Genomic DNA, 12,188 nt, shown 5'->3' on the forward strand with positions numbered 1-12,188 from the left:
AAAATGAAAGTCAGAAAGCTGACACCCAAAGTGCCATCTCAGAAAACTTTAATTTTCTGCTATATTGCAAAAGTTGCCAGTGACAAGATCCCCAGAACTCTGTGGAACGAAGATGATTTTACACCTCCACATGTAAATGAGGCAGCGGCAGATGTCATTATCATGAATCAAATTACTTTTCATTCTCACGCTGCAGATTTTATTGTTAACCAGCAGATTCTGCTGAAAGGCTTATTGTTATCCAGAGATTTATTTTAGGACCGCAACAAGGAGGGGGAATTTAAGGCCACTTGGTGAATCAGATTGGGCAGGAAAGGATTTCACCGAGGCAAAGACAAAAAAGCAAGAATGGATTTTTGTGAAAATAGAGACAAAAAGACTAAAACAGAGACAAAAAAATAATTTAAACGGTGCAAGCCATGAACTGAGCATTGTCATGCCACTAATGCCTGCTTGCAACACACAGTTTTGCAGGTGACACGCTGCTTCCTATACATTTTTCTTTAGATTTTGGAACTTGAACACTTAAGGTTAGATATGCACCCGAAGATTTGAGATTCAAATTGAATTTGACTTTATAGGTCAACTATATTAGGGCCCTCATGCTGGACACTTATGGATGAACATATAGTGACATGTACATGAACCAGAGTGGCAAAGAGTATACAGTATACTGCATCATATACCTACACCAATTCTGTTGATCGAGTCCCAGGAGATCACATTCACATACATACAGTAAATACCATTGACGCCTGATATTTACCTTTAGTTACAGAGTGCTGCCACTCATGACTCCCTTCGACTTTTCTTGCACAACCTTTTGAGGAAGTTACAGACTTCATCAAAGGGTAAAAAGATCTGATGTTAACTTGACTCATAAGATAATGCTTAAGTGTATGAGTCTGAAAAGAGTCAGAGTTTATCAGCAGTACAAAAAAAAAAAGTATATTCTCAGTGTTGATGGACTTGGCACAATCCCCAGTAAGAGGAGAAATGGCTGAGGCTGATCACCACCACCCAAAACATCCAAAGTCCAGTTCACAAAACACACATCACACACACCTTTTACACCACATTTTGAGGAATAAAAATTTAAATATGAAGGTTTAAAACAAAAAAAAAATTTTCACTGCACATGTGAACAATTTACATACATTTTTTATATCTATTTATATTCTATTTACAAAACACTAATCATAAAGATAGTCGGTGAGTTGTCAACTATCAAAATAATCATTTACTGCAGCCCTAAGGAGCACTAAATCCCCTGTGGGTTGGGGAATTAAATAAAATAAGTAGTACTCATCAATGCCAACATGTGTTAATACAATGAAAGTCCCGGTGTATGCTTAAGTAACATAATAATCATCTCCACACACTATTTTTAACAGTGTATGAACAGCTTAAGGAATGAAGAACTATTTGCACCTAAAGCACATCTGCACAACTCATTTTAAGAGATGGACTGGGGATGTTTATTTCCACAAACTAGCCTTAGATAAAAGATCGTCGATGATATGCACTCTGAAGTCAGACTCAGAATTCAGTATAAGAGATGGTAACATGCAAATTAATATGCTAAAAGAACATTAATTTAGACCCAAATAGTGAAACCACTGGTTGGCCAGTGAATCAATTTCCTGACTACAACACTTACAAGACCATATGATGGCTAAGCAGAATCACAACAGCTGTGTGACCTCCAAACTGCTTCCTCTTTGAAACATTATCTGTCTAAATAAGGAGTAGCATTTTGGATCATTTGTAGACATGATTGTGCTACATCAAATCAGCATTCATTGAGGAGATTTTTATGCACTATACAATTATTTTGACTGACGGATTAGTCTGTGAACATTCACTCAACAGCTTCCAGGCAAACCAGAATTTTTACTAATGTACGAAACTGTAAGTGGCAATGCAGGCAGTGAGGAGTGACTATTGCTTATTTATGACTGTGTTTTTGTACTCCGTTGCACTTCTGTGGCCGATAAGTTGACATGACCATGACACACCGTGACGGTGGGCAACGATAACTATGCGCACTTTCAAAACTACTTAATGACTTGACAAAATAATTGATACAACGACTGAATACTGAAACAATCAATTGCTTTACTCCTAACAACATATGCAGACTCCTGGAGCCTTTATATTTGTGTACCACATTGTCAATGAATCTGATTTAGCTTCAAGGTTTGAGGCTCCTCGAGATTGTTGCCATGGTGCTTTTTTCTAAAGGAGAGCAGATGCAGATAAGGTCAGGAGTTTGGGGAGCTATTTGCATTACCAAAAGTACCATTCTTTTGGTAATGCAAATAGCTTTCTACCCCTATGTATGTCTAATCATTCTGGTTTAACCATCACAGCCCACGTGTCTCTGAATCCAACGTGCTAATTTAGCACGGATTATTATGTTCTTAATAAAGCACCTTACTCAACAGTGACTGTTTACGTGTCTAATGGAAAGAAACATCCTTTTCCCCGCTATGTCTTTAATCCTGCTGCTCGTCTTTCTCTTTAGTGGATACTTCCACTGACAGTACTGAACGTTGAACGGCGGTCTAGTATATGCTAAGCTACTGCTGCCATGGTAACCCTGGTAGAGGATTTAGACCCAGTTTAGAACTGAAGGGCCAGGTGGAAGGGTTGAGCCTTGGCTATTGTAATCCCCATTTCCCAAAAACAACAAAAACAAATGGAGATACAAGCCTAGCTTATGAAAAATGATTAATTTTATGAACCACGTACCAAGTGGGATCATCCCTCCGCATGCTGCTGTAGCACAGGGAGAGAAAGCTCTTGGTTATCTGAGCTACAGCAGAGCAGCTGTATTTGCTAGGCTGTATTTTTCAGGTGCCGAAAGAAATCCTCCAGTAGGAATGAGTGAGAGACAGAAATAGTAAGCAGTGGCTGAAGGAATGACTCACTGTAGAAGCATTAATTTAATTCATCTGTATTGCATGTGTCAACGGACATCCCCAGGATACGTACGCTACGGAGATCCTCAGCTCCTGATCCATGTCAGAAATGACAAGCAGCGTTTCAAATGCAAACAATAAAAGAGCTTACAATGCATGGGAAAATTTGAGACAAGATTAATGGCAGCTTGTTGTGTGCGCTGACAACACCAGTGTTTGCCCAAAAATACAGGCAGTTTTTATGAATGCATGCTCTTAAGGGGGCATGTGATGACACTGCATGGACATGTGGGTGTGAGTGTACAGCTGTGGTGATGACGCTGTCGGCTGAGAGATGATATATTCATCCTCCACACTGCAGGTATCGGAGGTAGAGCCTCGGAGTTGAGCGTTTCTGACGGCAGCAAAAACCTGAATGAGGGCTCCTTGGTGGCGATGGCTGTCATCCAGTTGTTTTGGGTTGATGGGTTGCGGGTGGGCGTTAAATGGGGGTTGCGGTGGTGACTGTGCAAACACTCTATCAAGCTAGCAATAGCACGCAAGCATGTCCACGGAAGCCTCCCCCCCCTCAGTTTACTGCATACACATAACCTGGTGTCATTTCTCCTTGAGGCAGCACAAGTAACACATCCTCTATCACCGACACACACATCTGAGCACATGCAAGTACACAGCGAGACAAACAGTCAGTGCCACTTGTAGAAAACTGTCACACTCTTGGTCACTAAACGATGACACGCACATTCATTTACACTCTTGTGGAAGTCAGGAAAAAAAGACAAAAGTAGTGAACCTAAGGTGTGGTTTCCCCCTCCACATGAACACTCACTCTGACGCTATATTCATTTGGAATATGCACATTAAGTTGCCTCTTTGGGTCTGGTGGTTGCTCTTACCTGTCTAAGATGTCATGGCTGGACGTAGCTGTGGCTCCCAGCAGTCCCAGTGCTGCGCTCCCCACCGCTGCGGCAGCCCCGCTGCCTGCCTCCATGATACTGACTCACTGCAACGTGCAGGCTGCCAGAAAAGCTGAGAGGGAGGGAGGGAGAGGGAGCGTGAGGGAGGGAGAAGGATGTGTGGAGGTAGATCAGGAGAGAAAAAGACGAATGAGATAAAAGGAGTCACATTTGAGAGGGAGGATGACGAGGGAAAAAGCAAAGAGAGTGTGAGGGATAATGAGAAGAAGACTATGCGAGGAAGATGCGTGTGGTAAAATAGGAAAGTGAGGGAGGGATTGGCATGGGAGAAGGAGGGGGAGAAAAGAAAATCATTAATTGTGTGCAGAGTCTTCAGCTCAAATAGTGATGGAGCTGTGCAGAGCAGGATTTTACTGGGGTGTTAACACGTGGAGTTGCTGGCACACACATTCCAGTGTGAATCAACAGTGAAATACCAACAGTCGCAGTCCTGGTACCCCGTGGTGCCAGCCCACACTCAGTTCTACGCATCTATAATGTGATCCATGAATGGACAAAAACACATCAAAACGACAACATGAATATTTATTCATTTAAATTGTTATCAGACTGCATTAAACACAATGGAGATTCTTTTATGTAAATGTTTCAGCTATGCTCAGCAGAAGTTTGTCGACTCAAATGAAAATGGAGTTACTTACATTATTGTATTATTCATCATGTTTTATGACGTCAAGTTTTTCGGTTTTTGCTGAGGTTAATCTGATCCAGCAAGGAAATGTATTTTTATCTGCACTGTTACACTGAATTTGGGGGGCAACAGCGGGTCAACATCTTGACCAGACAAGCTTATACATGTAGTTTGGCTTGGGAATCCCGCACTCAGAGGTAAAGTAATTGGTGAAAAGTAAATTTGGACCTCTCCTAGGAATCTTGGCAAAAGGAGATGATGCGCAAGCCAAAATCTTAAAACACAAGTACGAGGGAGCAGAACATATCAGGAATGCATTCAAGCTAAGCTATTCAAGTCTCATCAAACTGTTTCGATGATGAACCTACAGGTTTTTACAAGTACTGACAAACCTCTTTTTTCCCAGTGTGTATCTCTGTAGAATTCTCAACAGCTTTTACCAGAGAGACCAAGTGAAGCTTAAACTATGATGAGATATGTGACTGTAATGTAGAGCCAATCTAGTTCAGAATCTGGTTCAGTACAGCAATATTTATAACATTATTAACGTAAAGTCTATCCATATTGTAGTGAGCCGGTAGGCAAGGTTGGCAGCTCCAGCTCATATGTTAGTCACTGGCTGCTCGATAAGTGTCTTCTCTCCAAAGCCACTGAATCAACAGTGTTCACACATTCACAGCAGATCCACATCCTTTTTGGTTTTACTGCCATAACACAGGGCACCACATGACAAGCTCCCGTCAAAATGTGTCGCGTCAGCAGATGAAAATAGATGTCTGGCAGGGACAGCATGGATGACCCACTAAAACAGGGCAGAGAGAGCAGAGTCCAGTCTGCTCCCGAACCGTCAGCGACTTCATATATTATCCAGCTCAGATGTTATTAATGTAAATGTATAGGCAGAAGGTGGGAGACGGAGCAGTAGTGTGGGAGGAGAAAATCCTCACAGGTTCCTGTCAAGCAACTGGCTGTACATCTGGGGGCGAAGTTACCATGCATCCGTAATCCTCAAGGCTCCATATACACAACTATTTATGGTGCACAACTTCAACAGGGAATATGTTGCAAACTGCTTTTCCTCCAAAAAAAAAAAGACCCCCCCAAAATTGACGCTGAAACATATTTATATAGCATGCATATTTGGAATTGTTGTCAAACATGGCCAGAAGGAATTTTGGGATAAAGTAAGTGCCCAATTCTTGTTGAGTTGCATCCGTGCAATGAACTAAGACAGATGAACGGCACGCATAGAGCATCTCTGTTTGAGAGTCACATGATAAGTAGCTGACTATCCAGAGTTGTTGACACAACACACAAACTGAAACCTGATTTTAAAGAACGTACACGCAGACAGAAATGCACACACAAAGGGCAGCTTTCATTTGGCAGCTGAAGCTGATAGAATGGTTGCAGAAGGTTACAGCAGACGAGCCTTTCATCTCACCAACAATTAAAAGCGAACCTCGCTTGAATGTGCTCAGCAGCTTTTCAATCAGTCAACTTAACTGAAGTTCAGTTTCCTAATATGCTGGGGCATAGTTTGGATGTTTACAAGGTTGAACATTTCTTCGACAAAGTTGTGCGCAGCAAACTCAGAAGAGGTCTGTGATGTAATCAGTCGACCTATTTGTGACTGAATTTTCCAAGTCAGTTGTTTGTGACAGCTCTGAATCAATATTTTCCACAGCAAAGTACTGGTTACACCTCTTACAGGAAGAATATGTTAGGGGCAGTTTGCGTGAAATAATATGCAATGATTTGTAATAGCTCATGATGAAATAAGTAAATATATCAATCATACTTTGGAGTACCTGTACTGCATTTATAGAGATATTCTGGAGTGTCTTAGAGTGGGGTGGTGGAATAAAAATGCAGATTAAAACTTAATAAATACAAAAATACAATCAAATTGGAAAAAGGAAAATTTTGACAGTCCAATACGGCTATGTTTTTGGTTTTAAAATGGACAGTGATTTTAAATTTGATTCTCAGATCAGCGCAGTTGTCAAGTCGTGTTTCTTTTATCTCCGTTGGCTCTCTAAGGTGAAGACCATTTTATCCAGGCAGCATCTGGAAGCAGTGATTCATGCTTTTATCACGTGCCGACTGGACTACTGCAACTGTCTCCTTGTAGGAGTTAGCCAGGCGTTGCTGTCCCGTCTGCAGCTGGTCCAGAATGCTGCAGCCAGGTTCTTAACGGGTGAGTGAGCACATCACCCCAATTTTAGCTTCTCTCCACTGGCTGCCTGTGACTATTAGAATTGATTTTAAAGTTCTTCTGTTTTGTTTTTAAAGCTTTAAATGGTCTTGCCCCTCCGTATCTAGCGGAGCTTCTAACCCCCTACGTTCCTCCACACTCCTTGAGGTCAGCTGACCAGCTCCTCCTTGAGGTACCTAAAACCAAGCGGAAGATGAGAGGGGACCGGGCTTTCTCAGTCTGTGGCCCCCGGCTATGGAATGCCCTCCCTCCCCATGTGAGACAGGCACCATCACGGTCCACTTCTAAAACACTTCATAAAACACATTTTTACTCCTTGGCTTTTATACAACCACACAGCTGAACTTCTTTTTAGTATTTTTTTTTCGTCTCTCCGCCCTGTTTTAACTTTATGTATGTATTGTCTTTAATGTCTGTTTTATCCTGATTTTACTGCTGTACAGCACTTGAGACAATCTTGCATTGCTTTTTAAGTGCTTTATAAATAAACTTGGTGGTGGTGGTTTTTATATTTACATATATTGAGTGGCACAGACATACCATGTGAGTGGTTTCAGACCCAGCAATGAAAATGGTATTGAGTATTAAGTACCTGGGAAGTAATATTTGCAATCCTAGAATCATGAGAACCCTATAAGGTGGACTCCGCATTTTAAGGTTGACTCTTAAGGAGGGCCGTCAAGGATGTACTGTATAGTCCGCACTGACCCACTCCAAATGGGCTTCCAGAGATCCCCAGAAAGACACCCCCTGTGCTGAGACACAATCCTGGTGAGTACTCGGTACTTATTATTTTAAGTCCCACACCACATTTCAAATGTCAAGTGGAGCTGTATTGTAATTTAGCTGCACTTTTTGTAGATAGGCAAATAAAACATTTGGAAACAGTTCCCAGTGTCCCTTGACATTTAATTCATGCATCTATTTTTTTCCTCTCTCAAATATGCCTATCTTCTTCCCAAAGAAACTTGTTTTTCAGTATCTTCTTGTGGTTCAACTAGAATATGATGTAAATGAAAATGGAATAAGTAATTCATAGCAGTGGGTCTGACAGAGATGATGGCGATTAAATCAGACCGGGAACTTTCATCTGTATTACGGCGCTGGCCACTGCATAAAGGTAAAGAGAGCGCCAGTTTGGATGGAGAGAAGGACAGCAGCCTAAGCTTTCTATACATACCTGACGCAGCAGAAAAAAAAGAAAGAAAAACCAGCTTTGACCTTGATGGATGAAGAGACCTGAATCCCTTTCACAAGAGTGAGGAGCAGCACAATTTTCTAGCTGCTGTAAAGTGATCAGTTGACTACAATCGAATCCTGGATAAACTACATCTATTAAACACAGGTTTGAACACTTTTCAAGGCACAAACACACAAGAAAAACATGTGATGTAAACAGATAATAAAAATGACTATTAAGACTAGATGGTTTCCTGTCAACCCCTTCTATTCATGACACAAAGCTGGACTGTCAGGGCTTTATCAACTAAATTCCAGCAGAAACACTGAATCTCCTTCAGTGAATGGAGGAGTTCTCAGGTGGAAGCTTCAACGTATGTGATAGATCCATAGTTGAGGTTCTCTTTTCTTTCCTTTTGGTTGTTGACAACCCTTACAATATGTAATCCGTTACAGAACCTGAGTTAAAGCAGCAATGCTAATACTAAATATTGGCTTCAGTGATCTGGACCATTGCCACCTATGAGCGAGCTCTCAACACTGCAGCAGGTTACACAATCATGCATGCTCACACAAGATAATCAATAGTGGAGGGCAAAGTTCATTTCCATGACCTACTCCAGAAAAGACACTGCAGTAAAGCTACGTACCACAGAGACTGACATCCCCTAAACACTGGCACAAGCACTGGAGTCGACATCGCAGAACGGAATGACACAAAAATTGCTGTTTACACATTATTGCGTGGCAGATTAACTGAGCCAATAAAATGTCAACAATCTTGTCAGTGGCTGATGTGAAAGGTGGTGAGGTGAATATTCAGCGAGCTATTATTAGAAATATCATTTGATGAAATCAATGCTGGATTTGACCAGGTGAAAATGCATTCACTGACTATACAATGAAGCAGAATATTTGATTTCTACAAACAACAACAGAAACATCCTAAAAAGGCAGTTTCTTGAAACTTTAACTTGACATCAACCTGGATTTGACAAACACAAAATTGGCACAAAAACAAGTGTGCGAGTCTCTGATGTACAAAGTCTTGCAGAATAAGGTTAAGGTAACTCAATTAAGTCATCTGGGTTTTTTCTTCTCCGTCTTCTCCCAGTAATAAGTGAGCTGTTCTGCCAAAATTGGGTCATGCGGAGATTGGAATGATTTTTCACAAAATATTAACAATCCTCAGAACTGATGTCTTTGATCAATAGAAACTGCAGCAAACAATGGCAAAGAAGAAAACCACTGACCTACTAGTCTAGATACTAAAACTACATTTTGTCATATTTGTTTAGTCGGAATAATTTAATTTGTGAAGCAGAAGCAAGTCATTCCCTATGGCATGACATCAGGAGACGAGGAACAACAGATGGTGTACCTCAAAGTTGATGAGTATTTTTGAAATACCGATGTCATTCTGTGAAAATAAAAGCTAAATAAAAACATGTTGGACACTAAATGTTCTCGTAAGTAACAACAAAATTATCTTGAGACGCTGAACACAATTTTATGTTGTATAATTGTAGAAACTATACAGAATCTGAATAAGACGTTATATAATATAACGTTTCCTTGATTCCAGTGGAAATGACACATACGACAATTGGGAACAAATTCTGTTAACATTCATGTATCAAGCCAACAAGCAAATTCCGTTCAAAATTAGTTGATTTTTTTGCCCTGGAATTTGGTTATTAATAACTCTATCAGCTGCTGTCAATCACATTAGTTTGTCCTTTAACAGTCGTCTACTCAGCTGCAAAAGTGAGAAGTGACTTGAGCACAACACGACGACAACGCACAGAGTGACGGCAGCCAATGAGAAGAGAATGAATCTGGCATCATGATGTGGCATAAAAGTGGATTAAAGTGTCCCAATGCCTCTGCAGTATGCAAGAAAATCAAAGACGTTGCAAGCCGGAAAACAGCATGAACATAAAATCTTCACAAATTCAATGAGCAGAATTTTAAATCTGCCGTGAATCAAATCGCGTTGATAAAATGCGTACAAAAAACAGTTCTGAAATGTTACCATTGTAGGGAAGCACTTGCAGCCGACTGGGCAGTTGACAAACAGATGATGTCACCCTCAAAAGCCATCAACAACCAAGCAACAAGCTCATTTCTCAGCGGCACTGTTGTGGTGGATGTTGTTTGTCCACGATAAGGCAACAGTTCTGCTCCATTCAGCGTGCAGTGGCTGAATGCCAGAACTCAGTGTTCAGCCACTGTGTTAATGCTGCTTTATTTATCACGATTCACCAGCTGTCACTCACTCTAAACATTTAAAGAGCACCGTCTGTGCCCAAGAATGAGAAATTCCACGCTTGAGCGCAATTTACGCCCCCAATTATTTTGATGTACAGCAACAGAAAGATGGCAAATAGATGGACATGCTACATTATGATATCTATAGCAATATGATATTGCTATGGGTTCAGTGAAGACTTATGTTTAACACTATTACTATCATTATTAAACTGCATTCACTCTTTACAAATACGCAAAGCAACTTATGTGCAAGAACAACTTTTGTCTGTAAAAGTTTGGGGCTACATAGAGACCACCAGCGCCTGTCATAAAGAGACCTCCGCTCAGATGCAGAAGAAGATAACGGAGGTGGTTCTGGATTAAATAACCAACATACAACATATTTCAACACAGGTCTAGACCCTAGTGCGACCCTGGTGTTAATCCAGCATCTACAACATCAGTGGAGTGATAACAAGCAGCTCCGTCTCAGTTAGCATAGCACAGCAAAGCTTGACTAGCAGAAACGTGGATCCAGCAAGTAATCCATGGTAAACTGTACATTTACCACAAGAAACTGTTTGACTTGGGTTTGAAAATGAAGGTCTGTGACAAATATTAAACATGTGTTTGGGATTGACTGCACTATTGAGCATGTTTCTGAATCTATCCGTGATGCCTTCAAGAGACATAATCAAGGCTGGAGTGTAATAAACTCTTAGTCCGTATACATATGTTTTATTAATACAGTGGTACCTTGGTTTCCGAACATCCCGGACTTAGAACAAATTGGAGTTCGAACAAAAATTTCAAGATTTTTTTTGCTTCAGATTTCAAACAAAAATCCAGAACTCGAATGCCCCCGAAAAAAGCCAGAAAAAACATAAGGTGCGTGAACCGATCAGCTGACCCACGACGTGCTTTGTTATTGTGCGTTTCTTGGTTTATGACTTTGTGACAGCCAAACTGCACAGAAGCGCACATTCAGAGCTGGACATGCACCGGGCACCTCTTCACTTCTGGAGAGACGTCACTCACTCGGCAACCCCTCCCACATGCAGCGGCCACACACATAGAGGAACAGCGCACCTGCAGCAGACACTCTACATTCACTCCTACAAAAGACTATTTTAAGGCTTGGAACGCATTATTTCTTTTTCCATTCATTGTAATGGGAAAAATCGATTCAGATTTCGTACAAATCGTTTCTGGAACGGCCACCTGGAACGGATTGTGGTCGAGAACTGAGGTACCACTGTACTACTATTAGTGAAAGACTGAACGTTTAAAAATATCTAACAAAGTAACCTGGCCTTGCAAATGAATTGTGACTGTCTGATTCTCTCGAGACTTTAGCATTACACAGACCATAATTTCAATTGTGCCCTTCTTCACAGTTCATGTCACAAGTCTCTACAGGTCACTCAATCCTGCTCTGAAATAAACAAGTGCAGGAGAGGCAATGACACGACTCAGCAGCTACGCAGTTCAGAGGTTTAGTTCGTAGGCAGAATGAGATCAAGTTTTCTCAGCACTCGCAGGAGAGAAGTGAGTGACATTTTTCAATTCCACCCTACGTGTTCTGCTCTGAGCACACTGCACAGCACTTCCCTCCTTTATTTCAATAGAGTTCTTGCACAACCCGATCGTGCGGTGAATATGCAATGTCTAACCAGGGTGACCCGTCCGTTGGAAAAGATGGCCATTCACACGTTTTCTCATGCTAATGAGCCGATGATGCAATTCTAACACCCGGGGCTTGTTCTCAAAGCATTCTGGGAGATCTGTTCATTAATTTTAAGTTGAGAGTGTGTGGTAGACAAACGTGTCTCTTCCTCACACTTCCAGTTGGCAATAAAGGAAGAAGAGGAAAATATATCAGGGAACCCAAAGTTTTTGTTGTGACTTGTGTTGTCCATTCTATTCCTGTTAACAACAACAATTCTGAATAACTTTTAAAGCTCAGAAGAGAATGTTTAGGATGTTGAAAGTCGCAGTTACACCTC

At 41.1% G+C, this 12,188-nt stretch overlaps 1 protein-coding gene across 6 annotated transcripts in view; it reads right to left on the bottom strand.

Moving 5' to 3' along the window:
- Nucleotides 1-12,188, bottom strand: part of arhgap32b (Rho GTPase activating protein 32b) — a 102,084-nt gene that overhangs the window by 68,967 nt on the left and 20,929 nt on the right. For 3 of the 6 annotated variants that reach the window (XM_053846644.1, XM_053846643.1, XM_053846638.1), the window contains exon 2: nt 3,821-4,111. In XM_053846644.1, the coding sequence (XP_053702619.1) occupies nt 3,821-3,915 (95 nt within the window). In that variant the 5' untranslated portion in view covers nt 3,916-4,111. The remainder of the gene's footprint in view (nt 1-3,820; nt 4,112-12,188) is intronic. The other 3 variants (XM_053846640.1, XM_053846642.1, XM_053846641.1) reach the window with 2 other exon arrangements.

The sequence above is a fragment of the Synchiropus splendidus genome, chromosome 17 (genome assembly GCF_027744825.2).
Source record: "Synchiropus splendidus isolate RoL2022-P1 chromosome 17, RoL_Sspl_1.0, whole genome shotgun sequence".
Classification (NCBI taxonomy): Eukaryota; Metazoa; Chordata; class Actinopteri; order Syngnathiformes; family Callionymidae; genus Synchiropus; species Synchiropus splendidus.